General features: G+C 35.5%; 2 protein-coding genes across 2 annotated transcripts; one reads left to right on the top strand and one right to left on the bottom strand.

Annotated features, from left to right (window-relative positions):
- The first annotated feature begins 632 nt into the window (after positions 1–632).
- rha (protein) lies at positions 633–4,721 on the top strand. The gene is made up of 8 exons (XM_017622189.1): positions 633–1,349; positions 1,418–1,595; positions 1,651–1,792; positions 1,848–1,982; positions 2,041–2,461; positions 3,204–4,402; positions 4,487–4,641; positions 4,706–4,721. The coding sequence occupies exons 1-8, from the start codon at positions 1,262–1,264 to the stop codon at positions 4,719–4,721; spliced, it is 2,334 nt and encodes a 777-aa protein (XP_017477678.1). The 5' UTR covers positions 633–1,261.
- A 3-nt stretch (positions 4,722–4,724) lies between these two features.
- Positions 4,725–7,192, bottom strand: tobi (target of brain insulin). The gene is made up of 4 exons (XM_017622174.1): positions 6,992–7,192; positions 6,023–6,896; positions 5,194–5,912; positions 4,725–5,125 (listed from the first exon to the last, which is right to left on the bottom strand). The coding sequence occupies exons 1-4, from the start codon at positions 7,155–7,157 to the stop codon at positions 4,935–4,937; spliced, it is 1,950 nt and encodes a 649-aa protein (XP_017477663.1). The 5' UTR covers positions 7,158–7,192; the 3' UTR covers positions 4,725–4,934.
- Between the last annotated feature and the right edge of the window lie 9,542 nt (positions 7,193–16,734).

Genomic DNA, 16,734 nt, shown 5'->3' with positions numbered 1-16,734 from the left:
GAATAAATTAAAACGTTACCAAGGTAAATGGAATTGCGGTTTCAAGAAGTGGTGACAATTGTTGGTAACAAAATTAGCTTGTTACAAAATGTTCGGTTACAAGCAGAATAGCCCAGTAAATGACGAAATACACGCAAAGCAACAACACAAACTCGGCTATTTATCCGAGCTCAGCCATTGGAGCTATTCTCAAACGAGTTAGCGACAAATATCGTATTGCTATCTCAACCTTGCGGCATTCATAACACACGTCGGCAACTTGCGATAGCGATTCGAAAACTGTCGCTAATAGGGAATTCACATGAGGCGATTTTTCAGGCAACTTTTAGTTGAAAGCAACAATCGCCTGGTGTAAGCGGCCTTTAAACTAATCGCTTTAAATAAAGCTGGTCGGCTGCCTACTTTCGTTCAACTTTTGATTCAACTATTCGCCTGTGAAAGTTGAATCATGTGAATTCCCTAGATGGAGAATAGCCACACAGGTCGGTTAAAAAATCCGCGACCTGAAGCGTAGTGTTAAGTGAAAAATTCATTGTTTACTTCTTACAACAAAGATGGCGTCGCGATTTGGGCAGCTAGAAAATAACTTTTTTCGTTCTTTCCTTCCCGCGTGATCTTGTGTCTTTCGTTCATGGAAAAAATTGATCTTTGTGAATTGTTAATGGGAAAGTGGAGAGGGTGGCGAATATATATTACGCAAATACCTCTCATAATTACCCATTTAAATAGGTTTTTGTATTTAAATCCCGGTAAACTAATTAAATGTTTCTTACCAGCTACCAACAGAGTTGCATAAGTACCTAAAAGAAAATTTTATCTGAGTTGAGCGTTCTTTTTTCGCTCGCTTACAAAAAAAAATGCAGCTACTAAATTTTTAAATTTATTCTGAACATAAATTAACTATGTACAATTATTATGTATTGGTGTATAAATAAAAGTTTAAATATCCTTCAGACTTGAGGAAAGTATGAAATTGATTTCCGACTTTTTGGGTCCTCTCAACTTGATCGCATATTTTGTGAAAAATTCATTGCCATCGGTTATGCTAATTCCAGTCTTCAAATGCTTTACAACACTGAAAAAAGTAATGGTGAATACACCCTTACTTAAAAAGAAGAATTAACTCATTCTATTGCCAAGTGAGAAATTCGAAAAATTCGTTATATCTTTGTGATTCAGTCGTATTTTGTTGGATATTTCATTATATTTTTATTAATTATAACGTGCAAGGTAATAATTGCAAATATAGTACGTGCATGCAATGAGTAACCCGGCCTTATCGGCTTCCGAGAGTGATGCTTCAGAATGCGCCGACAATTCATTTTGCATATTTTTGCATTTGGTCGAAGGTGAGTTCAGTGAACACAAAAAGTGGAAGTTGTTTTAATCCTCAGATATATATTCCATCTCTTGTAAGGCATTGGTTTGCATCGACGTGATGGTATTGGCGATTTTGCCGAGCGTCACAAGGATAAGGTTATCCTTACAGCAACGCTAAATGGTGTAAAGTTCGAGGTGGAAGGTCACTCCACGGAGACTGTGACCATCTTTAACAGCAATTGCGTTTGGGAATGCGAATTGAGTGATATTAAACGGTATGTTTATTAAAGATTAGTGTTGGCATTTTATTGAAGGTTGTATTGTATGTAGTATGAAAACCGACAATCGGCCAGTGAAAGTTGAGATATTTATCAAGAGTGGTCGAACGGAAACTTCCCCTCGTCGCGGCATTGGTTCTTTGTTACTTCCTATTAGAGGAGTTCCAGTAGTCGCGGCTTTAAAAAATCTACAAGTAAGGATATTAATTCACTCAATCATAACAACGCACTTTTTATACATTTATTTAGTTAAAGCTACATTGGCATAAACTTAATGTGATGAGTTCGGAATGGCGGCAAAATAAACCAGAAATTTATTTACTTCTGGTGATAGTCAAAAAGAATCTTATTGAAAATGGACAATTTGACGTATTAATGGGCAAAGTAAATCTAAATGTTGAATATTCAACAAATAGTTAATAATTAAAGTTTTTTGTTGCAGAAGAAATGCGTGCTAAATGATGGACTTTCTCCGAAGTCCTCCGAGACATCACTTATGTTGCAATCGCAAAGTAATGTATATGTACAGCTTTTGGAACAAGTGGGTCTCATACAAGTGGGCAACAACCCTGACGTTGATTGCGACATCTTCAACGTGTCATTAACTTTTAAACAAGTGAAGAATCTAATGAAAGTATTGGAGACGGAACAGAGCTACAACCGCAAAACTAATGTGTTTGTTTTTCACTATGACTTCCTGGGAAGTGCTTCTCAACTAGAAATGGTCGTGAATCAGTCTGATTGCTACACCATCAATGAAAAAATATCCCTTAGCTTCAAGTCGTCCTTGAAGAGCTTACGCACTTATTTTCAACGAATTTTTTATATACCAATAAGTGTTTATATAAATGGCGCTGTGGTGGGTGAGTCCGTTTTTTACGAATCAAGTTAAATCATCTATAATAACAATTAATTTTTAAGCAAAAAACAAAACCGACTTCAAATTTATGATTATCGTTAATTTCTTCATCATCCAATGATCGGAGTTAAACCTAATTAGTATGAGACCACGTCTAAGATAATACATTTTCTTTAAAAAAGAATTATCGCAATTGGTTGACGTGGTCCAAAGTTATGATAACCTTTTCCTTTTTGTGGAGTCGGTTAAAAATGAAAATGATTAGAGGGAGTGAAAAAAAACGGAAAATATTAATGAATAAAAGGATATCTTCTTATTATTGCTGTATGTATGTAGATATGTATGCTTAAAGTACACAACCGCGTATCAACAAAATGCAAAACCGCGTATGTGAGGTTGCATAAATCATTTTCTAGAGAGTAAAAGCACTCATATTTCAAAATAGTTCTCTTTTTTATAAAGCAATCGCATTTCTGGCTAGTATATTTCAGGACGAATGGATAAGGATTGAGGTAAGAGCTTGGTGAGCAAATCCAATTTTTGCCAGCAAACGCGGTTTTGCAGAATGACTTTGTACTTTAAACGACGCTATACATATATGTATCTATGAACTTCAAGAAATCTTAGTTAATTTGTGTGGTTAAAAAAATACATACATATGTATATGAATATGTTTATTTATCGTTTTCGGAATAAGCAACCAACTGAATAATTACTAATTTATTTTTTCTTTCCTTGTTACATAGCAAATTATCGATTGGATTTCTCAAGGCTCTTACCCGACGATTCATTTTTCAACGCGACTAATGTTTTTAGTAAAAACGGTACATTTTATTTCGATCGCATAAATAAGATAATAAGCCCGCGTGCTACAAAGCCTTCGGTGGATTTTATATTTTGTGTGCAACTCGTAACAAGCTACTCCAAAAAGTCCAGTTACGACCTAGTGCCGATGAGTGAGGCATATGCATCGTATAAGATCGACGATAAGGGTTCTGTCGATATAACAGAACGCTATCGAAACTTGGATTTCCCCACTACAATGCAACAAATGCGGGCCCCTTATGATGTTGGCCAAATAAGCAATCGTAATTTCAGTAACTATGAAATTTATGAACGTAATTATATGAAAATGCAGGCCGACGCTGTTATAATTGGACACGTCTTGGAACAAAATGGGGAATTATTTGGTCAACCAACAGAAGATCTTTCAAAGTGTTCGATCACGGGCAAGGATGATAGCAAAGATTCCTTAACAAGTCGTCAAAGCAAGGCAAACGTTGTCACCTGTTATGATAAGCAGGTTTTCCATTCGAAAGAAAGTGTTATAAATGATGAACTGTCAAGCAAAGAGACTCGATCCGTCGGAGTAAATACCGACCCATTGGATATAGATCCCGAGGAAATGACAATAAAAATAGTTCAAGAGCTGGAAGATTGGAAGGCACAGCAGATGGAACACTTCATTCGAGGTTTGGAGCAAAAAGAAATCGGCTACTTGGCTGAGCTCGATAAACAATGGGAGCAACAACGTTCAATTTTGCAAGCTAGATTAGAAGCAAAGTTGTCCGAATGCGAGAAACTAAATGCGAAGCTTGAACTGGCCCATGCGGAATTAAATGCGAATGCTCTTAAACATCAAGAGACCATTAGTATAGTGCAGACCGTGAAGCAAGACATAGAACGAAGTTATGCGGAGAAATTTCAGCAGTTAGATGACGAGATGCAACGCCTTAAACATGAAATACAGCAGCGGGCGACAGAAAGCGCAGAACGCGATGTAGAACAAACACAGCAGCAGACACAAGCGGCGGAAGCCAATGACTTAGAGTTAGAAGAGAAGCTACAAATGAAGATGCGTATCGAACAGTTGGAAAAGCAATTGGCGGCCATGGAGAAGACACATTTCTCCGCCGAGCAACTGGCGTGCATGTTGGCTGATTTGGTAAGCTGTTTGGCATGTAATATTCTTTGCTTTTTTGTCTAGTTTGGATATAAGCATTCAGGTAAAATAATTTATTTCGTACAGCACAAACAAACAGAACGTTTTGCAGATATCGAAAAAGCCAAGAACTTCTATAAAGTACAGTGGTCAAAATCAACAAAAGAGTTGCACAAGTTAAAACTGAATTTATTGAAACAACAAGGGAAAGCATTGGAAGAGAAAAAGGATGAAAATATTGAGTGAGTTTAGCATCGATTGCAGTTTAAATTCGGTTTGTGCTTGAATATTTAATTTTTTTTTTAGTATTTGCTTGGANTGATATAATCTTATATCTTTAAACTACATACATACATATGTATGTGCAAACGTCCTTTGAAACGCAAAAGGCTAAAACTGACAATAAATCTAAAATTCACATTTCTTTTTAATGAAAATGACGCATTTCATCGAATTATAACTCCTCACTTTGTTGAATTGGTTCGTTACAGCTTTTTGTATTACAGGTCAGGACGATATGTAGTTATATCACACATTAGTTGTGCTCGCGCACAAAATAAGGCAGCGTGTCCAGTGGTGCTTTGTATGCCATCAACCATTTGGGGCCTTGGTACACTACGCCTGTATTGCCATCTTTCCAATTTCCTTTAGGCAAATATATATCGCGTACAACAGCATCCTCCTCAACGACTGGTGCAGAAATGATGTCATCGCCGAGCAGGAATTCTTCAAAAAAAAACAATAGATATAGATTTAGATTAAGTAAATTTGTATTCAATCGCAAACGAACTTACGATCGTAAACGCCTTGCGCCACTTTATCGCTTGGATCAACCCACCAGAGTGGCAAATTCACAGGTTCGCCGGTTTCCGTTGCCAATTTGAAGCGCTTGATGATTTCAGGAGCGTAATCAGCATGCATTTGCACGAATTTCTTGCTTATCTCAATAGCTTCTTCATCGAAATTCCATGGCACGTACGAGAACTGCAAGCTAGGCATGAAAACATTTGCTTGCAACCAGCGCAAAAATAGTTCTTTGCTCGGTGGTTTATCGTCATAGCCATTGCCGCCAATCATGTCGGGCAACACGAATGGATAGCCATTCAAATTCATTTGCAACATTGTCGTTATGAGTGTAAGCAAGCCATTGTTCCAACCCCACTCGGAGTCCTTATCTACTATACGCACAAAAATTGGCAGATCCTGTGTATTTTGACCGGAACGCACTTCCACCATGGGACCGAAAGCACCTACGGTACGCACATAGTCGCGCGTCATTTGTGTAGGTGATAGGCTCAAGTCACCCTGCAGTACAGGATCGGAGGGCATCCAACTTGACTCGCCGGCATCGAATTTGAAACTGTCAATACCACCTTCCTCCTGCAAACTCTTCAGGCGATCGCTGAACCAAGTGCGCACCTCAGCCTTGGTAAAATCAACATAAGCAGCTTCATTCGGACCGCTATTCCACCATTGTGTATCTGGATTATTATTATGATCAAGGATCAAGTAACTAGAAGAACGCGAAATGTTTAAAATGTTATCATAATCAAAGTATAATGTTTAAAATTGTAATCCTATGCTAATAGTAGTCTGTGAATAGACCAGTACAAAGCGACTTACCCCTTATTTAACGCATCACTATAGATCGGTTCGCAATTTTTATTGATGAAGGGATGTATCCACAAAGTGACACGGAAACCTTTCGACTTCAAGTCGTCAGTCAACTGCTTCATGTCAGGAAATTTAGTTTTACGATATGACAATGCGCCATAGCAATCTTCCCAGTCGTCATCGATTTCCAGCTGGCTATTGTTGAAACCATTGCTCAAAATTTCTTCACCGAATGCGCGCACAACAGACTCATTGATATCTCTTTTATAAAGCGCCCATGTGGACCAGATCGGATGGGCAACCATGCGCTCATCAGGATATTCAGAAGGATGGCCAAGGAATTTCTTTACGACATACATATGTGCATCCTTAGCATTTGATGCTATACCAATGTGATATACAAAAGTTACTTTATCAACGCGTGAGTTGAACGGTAGCGCACTTAATGCACTGAAGCACAACTTGTTTTCATAGCCTTCGGAATTTTGTTCGACAAAGAGGGGTGTATTATCTTCGACATAGAAGAATTCACCTTTCGTATTGAGCCAATAACGCTCAGCTACGCCCATGTTCTCCAATTCTTTAGTGACATACGAGAAATTGGTCAATGTTTGCTTCTCTACTGGCCAATAATGATTCTTGTATTCTGGACCACCATACCAGTGTGCATTAGAGACATCCAGATCGAAGCAATCAATAGGCTGCGTGCCAGCCGGAACATTGCGGGAGACGCGGACATGCACGATACCAGTGCTGCTGGGAATCAAATCGAATTGAATTGTGGCATCTCCTGTACTCAGTGTAAAAGAACCAGTTTCGGTTTGTTCCAATTTATTGTTGGTGGACGTGTTTTCTAGGGTAACTGTCTGAAGTGTTTTTGAACCTAAAAAAGTGAAAGAATAATTTGGGATTTAAGTGCTTCACATAATTCGAAGTGGAATAAAAAACGAACTGTATTGCTCATATGTAAATATGTACCTTTCATAACCTGATATTGCAGTTTTGAGTTGTGGACTAAACGTAAGTAGATATCACTATTAGGAAACTTAAACCGTTGCTCAATATTTTGGCAAGATATCACTTGGAGCGGTTGAAGACACAAAGCAAGGAAAGCACATGTAAAGAAAACACTTTTATAGCACATTTTGGCGAGTTTTCAGTCTTGTTATTTTTACGCGTTAAAAGAATTTTAATTTTTAATTGCCTCTATTGTTTGTGCGGGTTATTACTGTCGCGTTAGAAGTTCAATTTTGCACTATGCTTGAATTTTCTGTTCAAACTCTATTTATACACGAAATAGCAACATGATTTCCCATAATAATAAGCTGAAGGAGAAGCTGTTGTGTAATGTTAATAAGTAAAGCTATGATAAGATACTATTTATAAGTGATTTTGGCAAACCTAATAAAGCGCTTTTTTATACAAATATAAACAACACTCTTCAAATGTAATTTTCAAGAGTGGGGTTTTTCTAGTATATTTCAAAAGTTTAATGTGACGTCTACGTGCATGATAAATGCTCCTTTCGCATTTACTTTCGCATGCACTCTTATCCCTCAGGCGAAATATGGAAAGTTTCCATGTGGAAGTAATGTAGCAACATTCCTCTTCGTTGCTTATGGATACAAAGCAGAAGTTTTCAATGGAAATTGTTTCCATTTCGATTCTTATGGACACAATGTTTTTTCATTCTCAAAGAAAGCTTGAGGAAGTTTATTGATGGATTTTTTGGAAAATGTTTCCCCCTGCATTCCATGGACAGCGAGGAGGAACCTTTCCCACTAATGTCATCGTATGTTTAAAACTAAATAAACTGTCCGAAGAAAGCCATAAAGGCATTTTTTACTTTGCTAGAGGGATATGCTTACACACAAAATAATCAAAAATATACACATTTATATATACATAAACAAATATATTTTTTCTCGTAATAGGTATTATCTCTTTTGTTTTTGCAAATTTCTAGATTGGCATTCTTCTATTCATTATATCAATTTAGAAGTGCATGGATCTATGATCGCTGAGTGAAATGTTTTAAGTGGCCACCAACGTAGAAAAATCAAATCGTGGAAATATATATTTATACATTTGTTTCATCATTAGCTGTGAAGTGTTTTGCACTACAAACGCATGATAAGAACTTCGTGGTAGTAAGTATCGTTAGTTTTTGGGAATTGTACACTAAAAAAGAAAAGATGTACGAGTAGACACAAGTCTAAATAAGAATAAAACAATTTAGTTTTAAAACTACTTACATATCGCACATTTAATAATATAGAGATGTAACTCAAAATTTACGTTTTTTGAGATTTCATTATGCATATAATAAGCTTGATAAGTAGAATATGTTCAGTTTAACATATAACCATAGTTCCCAAATATGGCGAAGATATGTGTCTTTCCATCTGTTTTTTTTTGTATACCGACTGTATGCGGGGGACGTACAGTTTTACGCCGACTCCGAACGGCGATTGTATTTTTATCAGAAGCTGTTATTCATGGCAGAATATACTCTGAGGTTTGCCATTGCCTGCCGAGGGGCGACCGTTATAAGAAAACAACTTTTTTGTTGTTGGTCGGAAACAGGGCTTGAACCCAGGCTCTGCGGAATAGTAGCGTTTACCGCTAACCACTACACCACAGCGGCTGCTAGACAATCTTTATCGACATAATAATGTCTCTCCATTTAGGACAGCCGGTTCTTCGTACCGGAATGACTCGGGTTTTACCCGAACAAGGGCTGTTGTTACCTTTTAAAAATTATTGAATCATGCGTATTTACCAGGTTGGTAATTTGTAAAGAAAATTATCGAATATATATCGATAGCTGAGTGGAAGATCGACTTATCTCGAAAGCACCATATCTAATACAATTTTTTAACAACGCTCTATCTCAAAAAAACTTTTCAAGAACGCTTTACTTTAGAATTTGTTTGAAAACCGTCCTATCACAAAATTTGGTTGAAGAACGCCCTAGGTCAGCTGCCGATTCAAAAACGCCCTATCTCAGCAAATTTTCAATGTATTTTCGTTTGTGATAGGGCGTTTTTGATTCGGATTCTCAGATAGGGCGTTATTCAACCTTATTCTGAAATAGGGCGTTTTTCAATAAAATTTTGAAGTAGAGCCGTCTGAGATAGGGCGTTTTCGAACTGGCTACCGAGATAGGTCGATCTTCCACTCAGCCATCAGTATGTAAATAAACAAATTAATTAATTAGTACCCTTTTACACTCATTCTCTTAGGTGTACATATATCAGTTGTTGCATCGGTATTGAGTTCTTTATTCACACATATTCTGGCAGATACTACTATGTATATACCTTATGTATACGGTGACCAGATTCCTGTGGCTAAAAATCGGGACATTTCTAAATCATCAAATCCGAACATAGAATTTTGTTTTTAGAATAAAAATACATAACATCTTTTAATACAGTTTGGCTTAAAACAAAAAATGGGAAAAATTTAAAAATTTTAGCAAAAATGTATACACACAATATATACGGTGGCGCGAGAATGTAAATAGGGAAAATACATTTAGCAAGTTTTCGCTACTTTTCTTTGTTTAAGAAATGTTTATAATTTTTTTTATGAAAATATATCTTATCTAAAAAAAAACATAAAAATCAAAATTTAAAACTTTGTAGAACATTTACAAAAGTTTGATCAAAACTTTAAACATTTTAATCAGATTTTCTAGAATTGTCTTGAGTATGTAGTTTTGTAGCCCATGAAATTGTAGTACAATACAGGGCAAGCTTGAAGTAGTACCCTCGATTTTTGACTATTTTATGTTCCCGCATTTTCGTCCATCCAAAGTGCTATGTTCAAAACTTCTTTGTATGGAGAAAATCAGCAACACCTTGCACAAAAAATTTACCAAAAATCAACGGTAATCATAATGTTTCTAAGAAATATAATTAAAAAGCCCAGAAATTGCTCGTTTTTGTATAAAGGTTGAAATTTTGACTTAGATGGTCTTTGTTAGATAACGAGCTACACTTTCGTAAAAAATAATAAACATTAATACTAAACATTAATTAATCGAGAGGAATAGCCAATAAAATATCTATTCCCTTTTTATATTTTCGCCACTGTATCTACAGCTTATATTTTATATATCCATGATTTTTTTTTGAAGGAATTAGTATTATTTTTTATAATGTCACTAATTCAAGTTAGAATCGTTTCATTAAAAAAAAAAAACAATCAATTAAAAAGACCTTAAAAAATTTTGACAATATAGCGAGAGCACTAGTTTGACAGAATAAAACATAACCAAAGATCATAGAAAACAAGGATGCTGGCTATGCTTATGGCTCCCTTATATTCTATGTCCCTTACGATAACGAAAGTGCTGCCACTTTTGTACGAAAAATTTGTTTTTGGGCTAGAGTAGAGGTAGACTCTTATTAAATTAATAAAAAAAAAAAACACTGAAAATCGGGACTTAATCGGTACATATATGTATATGAAAAATCGGAACACTTATGCGTCCCAACTTTTATAAAAATATTCAGCGGCACAATTTTCTCAAAATCGGTACAGTCCCGCCAATATCGGTACAAATGGTCACCGTACTTATGCATTACCTGAGTAGAATTATACGCATCAGTTGCCACGATGAACATATCCCTCTTGGAAAAAGAGAAATGCACTTGGAAGTAAAATGAAAGCGGTAAAATTGAAGCGGTCAACACGCTTTGTATGTGAATATAACTAAGATTTTTGATTTCCCATTTTTATTGCACGAGTTTTTTGTGTGTTTTTTGTTTTAACTTAAACATTTAATGCAACAAGGAACTGAAATATAAGTACTCACAAAGTTTACCTGAACATCTGTGGCATTTTGATGAAACTATTTATCCCCAGTTAGGCCAGTTTTCTTTAAAGCTAAATTTCATTGTTTTTGCAAATACCTATGTCTAGGCGTAGTTAAAGATACTGGTTCAATTAAAGCTTAATAAAAATATAAATTTTTTGTAGGCTAACTTACTGTTTTTTTTTAATCCAAAGTCAACCCTTCTAAGTTAACTTAAGTTGTTTTATCAAAAGTCCACGGATTTATCAATTGCATAATGGAGGAAGTTCGTATACATTCTAAAAGAAGTTCTACGAATAGTCTAAATATTCATTTCAAAAGAAGATTCTTGGAAGGATTCGGCGCTCATTTTATAAGTAGCTTTGTTGGATGTTTCCCTAGACTTTCTACAACCGCCGAGAGGGAATACCTCGTCCCAATGACACCATGTGTTAAAAAAAGTAACAAATATTTCTTTCATTCTGCGATATATTTTCGTCATCCATGGTGGAATGCTAGAATTTCTTAAAGGGATGCTTTTACACACATACATATGTACAAGCATTACCCCAGAAAAAAATTTATTTCTGCTTATGTAGCACCTTGTAGCATTGAGATAAACCAAACTTACACTTTTGATACCTTTCAAATTGGTTGAAAAGACATCTGCAAATGAAACATACTGACTTTTAAGTGCTTTAAGCCAAATGCATTTTAAAGTAGTTAAAATCAAATGCAGAGTCGGACATGTCTGGCTGTAGCTGGGGGTGCAGATATGCCTGCTGTTACTGGTTAGCTTCGAGAAGGTCGGGCTTCGAATTTCAACACAGACAACATGTGAAAATAATAATAAACATTTTTTGGTGTCTTGGAAATATGAAAAAGCATCTGGGAAGTGCAAGCGTATTTATAGGAAACATACTGACTCTGAAGTGCTTTAAGCCAAATGCATTTTAAAGTGGTTGAAATCAATTGCAGAGTTCGTTCCAAGGAAGAAAGTAAGATTTCAATTAGTTATGGTGGGTAAAATACTAGTTGAACATCAATATTTAAACTAGTTTCTATCCGTACTGGGTGTATAGCCACCCTGCAGGGAGTGAGGTTAGCTTATACCTAACTTTAGTCTGTTTACGCTAACTATTACCTGTATATTTTATTCGAAAAAAGCTAACTACTTTGGTGGGGCGATGGCCGCAAAAAAGTCAGAACTGGATATCTCTGCAACTAACTACTTTTCGAAATAAAACATCAATAAAACACAGTTTTATTTATTAGTTTTTTTTTTAAACTTAATTTATATTCAACATTGCATCTTTGTTTACATATTCTGCAGTAGGTGGTCCTATATTGGAATTCCGTCAGACATAACATCAAAATGATAATATAAAATTCGAACTTCATTTTGTTTGCCCTAATTCGAAAAAGAATTTGTGAAGTGCAGAAAAAAAATATTTAAAGTAGTTTTTGTATGAGGATTTTTAAATAGAAACTTAAAGTTGGTTTTGTAATAAGTAGCTAAATAAAAGTGAGCTATTTATCGAAATCCCGCCAACAACTTGGCTATTTTTTAATAATTGAAAATTTTTCATTGCAGGGCCAACAATGATGTCGCCCTCATCGCACATCTGTTCAGTGATCACATCGGCGATTTTGTTGCTAAATATTACTTTACGTAGGTATATACATATGTATGGTCTAATATGTAGTACAACTGGTGCTCGAAATGGAGAGGTGCTAATTGATTCACTAAAATGCCAATTATGTATATATGTATATTCGAAATTTATCACGGCCACTAAAAGTGGTTGTTACAATTGCACATTGTGATTTATTGTATAGTGCATAGTGCTTGTGCTCCAAAAACTGCATAGAAAGTGTCTACGGACGCGTGTTTCGAGCGTGCGAGAACTGCATGCGGAGCACAAACGCGTGTGGGTTACAGTTGTGAAAGTGTTTATTTTTTTTTTGTTTTGCTAAAATCGGCAGTCAATGAGTTGATGAAAGGCAAATTAATTAACTGAACTCTTCAAGTGTATGGTAAGGCAGTGTTTAAAGATTGATTTGACCATTTTTGTATACATATGTATATTAAAAAAAAGGTACCATTTTGCACTTTTTTACTTCTGCATAAAGTTTTGCAACCTCTGCCACTTGAGTCTGAAAATTCTGTTGAAATTTGTTTTACACGTTTTTGAAAATATTATTTACAACTTATTGAGCATCAAATATAAAGATGTATGTACATAATTCGCTTTTATGTAAATTGATGGTTCACTGAGTTAGGAACTGTTCACATGTAAATAACTAGTAAACATTTTGGGAAATTTCCTGACCCAAATAAGTTTGAAATGTGCAATATTTACATACTCGCATTCAGCTATACATGCAAGTAGATTTACATAAATGTACATATGTATGTATGTATATTTGAATTAAAATATTTGTTCAAATTGAACATTTAAACGTAGTAGCTGAGTGCGCAGAGGAGCGTGCTAATATTGGTTAGCTATCAGGAAGTCCCAGGTGTGAATGCCATCAGACGCAATAAAAAACATTTGTTTTTTAGTGTTTTCTTTTTTCCGAAATATGAAAAAGCATCTGCGAAGTGTAGAAGGAAAGTGTATGGAACGAAATATTCAATCAGAAAAATTTCAGGAAAATATCCGCAAGCGTTGCCGTTTTACAACCATTTTCAGTACTTTTCTAGTCGTGCGTTTCTGCCGCAAACTTTAGTGGGAAAAGTTTCCGGAAATGAAATCGGTAAATGAACAAAAATCTGCAATACATCCATCCACATTTTTTCCCGTTTTCGGACCCATTTACGCATTTTTTGCTGGCTGGGTGCATACATGTGTGCGTGTGTTTGTAGTTTGCATGAAAGCTTTCGTTGCATAAATTTTGGCGCTTTAGCAGGGAAATACAGAGTGGCAAACTTGAGATTAAAGTTAGGAATAACGAAGAATTTTAGTACCTACTATTTAAGTCTGTTCGACAAGCTTTGGCCTCAGCTGACCATTTCTTAGTTTCTAGTTTAGCTCTAACTTTCGAGATATTTGCGATTGAAAAAATTTTGAATATAAATTAGTGACGTTCCGGGTCCTCGGCTGTTATATGGTTATCTGACTATCCGGCCGGATATTGCTAAAATCCAGAAGGATTTCCGGATTTGATTCTATTTATAAGTTTTAACTGTAAAACCTTTTTCTGAAAAAAAAAAAAATGTTTATTGGATTTTTTTTTATCAAGTTTAATAAGCAACGTTCATTGAATGGTTTTCCGTATTGAGGAGCAACTACTCGTGTTGCTAACTATGTAAATATTTTCAACATAGACAATACCCGACATGCTAACACTCTTTCTGAAAAAGGTGGTGCGCGGAGATACTTCATTGCCAGTTTAAACAAATTTGATATTTTTTTTGCAATTCTAATCCTACCAGATTAAAGGATTTTCTTGTCTGAACATACGGGGTAGTTTTAAATACTTCTCCATTTCTAGTTCATAAACCGCTTATTTTTTCTTGTACCTACACAACACTGAAAGACTGAAACCATTTTTAGAGACGTTGGCCTTTTCTCAAAGCAATTCCAAAAGCTTTCACTAGAGTTCGACATTTTTCATATTATTCAAGCGATTTTTTTATGGTAACTGATTTATAATTTCGAATAATCTCTCCAAAAACTCAATGAAACATTACTGCGCCTTATCATGAGTTTAATTTTCATCCCGAATTCTACACTTTTCGCTTATGTAAATTCACTACGGACGAATGGAAAAATGTCGGGTGAATTTGTTTTCGGACGAAACTCGGAATAAGGCTGATTGCGAAATTCATTAAAGATAGCTGTCTATGAATATACGATCGGAAATCGGGAATCTCTTTTTTAAATGGTATCTAGGCGGGAAATTTCTACCGGGCACATCCCAAAAATATGCCACAATTTGCATTTTGAATAATTAGCGTGGCACATCTTTTACAGGCTTGACTCGGCATCTCAATTTCCTACATAAAAGGGAAGTTCCTTTTCAAAATAAGATGGTTCGCCGATTTCGTTGTCGATAGCTTCTGAGCAATATTTAGCGGCAGGACGACGGTTATATAAAAAAATTTCACATCACAAAACCGGTTTTTATGATTTTCACTTTTATATTGGGAGTAGAACTCGAACCAACCCACATTTGAAACGCCATCAAATAGCGCAGAAATGCTCATGGTGCGCAACAGCAGCAGCGAAATACATAATTACCCAATATCACAGCGAATGGCATAATTAAAAATTGTAGAGTGCAAAGTGTGCAAATTGAATTTATGAAATTTTGGTAACGGCATGCTATTTGCGTAGGCTCAATAAATTGATGATCTAATTTATTTATGTACATGCTTATGCAATATCATTGATGTGAAATGTGGTTGGTATAATTTCAAAATTCATTTAGTCTACTACATAATTAGGTATGGTATGCATGGATTGGTTTTAATTTGAATGTCGAAAAGTTCAGTTTTGTTTTTCCCATCTCAATTTTGTGCAGCTTTGGAAAACACCAATATTAAAAAATAAATAAACTGAACAGCTTTGGGCTGTTTGTGGAATGGAATAGAAGCAGTGTGACCAGGTGATCGCAAAATGCGAAGCTAAATTCGTTTCTAAAAAAGGTTAGAAAAAGTCATTATTATTAATTCTATAAAAACTCGATATGTTCCGCAAATCCGACTTTCTGTAAATAACTTCTTAAATAATGCTCATCAAAACTCAGAATAGCTAGCAAAAAGAAGTTTGGGATAAGGAAAATGAAAAATTTGAATATTCTTTACATCATAGTATACTTGCGTACGCCAAAAATCAAATTGCAAAAATACTTCAAAAAGCTAAGAAAGTATTTCTCAAAGAAATGGTACTTTGCACTGTTATTGTAATATTTCAACGATAAATAAAAGTTTTAAAAATATTAAAGCTTTTTAGGAAGCTTAGGTACCTATTTTTATAGTTCCGGTTCGAATTTTATTATGAATATTTTAATAAAAAAAATTTCCAGAAAAAAGCCACGAAGTCAGATCTGAATTTCTGAGGCTATGGCATAAAATTTAATGCTAAATCTAGCCTCGAAAAGGCTACCATGGTCACACTGAATAGAAGAGAGCATGTCACTAAAATCGCTACAGATTGGGGCATATTCATAGTCCAAAGAAGTCGACTCTAATGTTAGTTGAAGGCGGCCGCTTTGGAGTAGTGGTTGGAAGTGCGCACTACCATTCCGCATCCGACTAACGTCAAAAACAAAAGAAAATATAATTTTTTTCTAAAAGCGGTCGCCCATTGGCAGGCAATGACAAATTTCAGAGTGTATACCTGCCATGAAAAACAGCTTCCCATAAAAACCAAATCGCCGATGAGTTATTGTTATTACGTACTTTGTTTTTTCAGCTCAAGTACTTTTTTTATCTTAACTACATACCTAAGGTGAGTGATTCTGGAAGAATGTAATACATATAATTGGAAACTGTTTAGGAACAAATTATTGAGTATCAGCATCGATTGTTATCGTTGTGGATTTCATATCGTTATCGATATCATCGGTTTTGTCGTTTACAATTTGGTTTGCTAAGTTCAATAGTTAGAGAGTAGTCTTGGCAATATAGGCTATAGCAGAGGTCCCCAAACTTTTTTTCTCATAGACGCTTTTCAAAATTTTACTGCTTTCGTTGGAACCCCTGCTGAAAACTATCTAACATAAGTATTCCCAAAGCTCATCAATAAAATCTGAAGGTTAGATCTAACGATGGAAATTTGCGTAGCGCCTGAGTTCCAAACCTAAATTCAACGCTACGCATAATGCCTTGTAACCATGTAAATCAGGTATACTTACAAAATTTTGCATGTAAAACCGGTTTACTTACGAAGTTTACGCGTTTGATGAG

The sequence above is a fragment of the Rhagoletis zephyria genome, unplaced genomic scaffold (genome assembly GCF_001687245.7).
Source record: "Rhagoletis zephyria isolate East Lansing unplaced genomic scaffold, Rhagoletis_zephyria_1.1 Rzeph_scaffold_02722, whole genome shotgun sequence".
Classification (NCBI taxonomy): Eukaryota; Metazoa; Arthropoda; class Insecta; order Diptera; family Tephritidae; genus Rhagoletis; species Rhagoletis zephyria.
Note: the sequence above shows the minus strand (reverse complement) of the source record. Positions and strands in the feature narration are given on the sequence as shown.

Coding starts and splice junctions, on each gene's coding strand:
- tobi (XM_017622174.1), bottom strand. CDS start 7,157: ATGTGCTATAAAAGTGTTTTCTTTACATGTGCTTTCCTTGCTTTGTGT. Junction 5,913..6,022: donor AGTGATGCGTTAAATAAGGG/GTAAGTCGCTTT, acceptor GCGTTCTTCTAG/TTACTTGATCCTTGATCATA. Junction 5,126..5,193: donor GGCGCAAGGCGTTTACGATC/GTAAGTTCGTTT, acceptor TTTTTTTTGAAG/AATTCCTGCTCGGCGATGAC.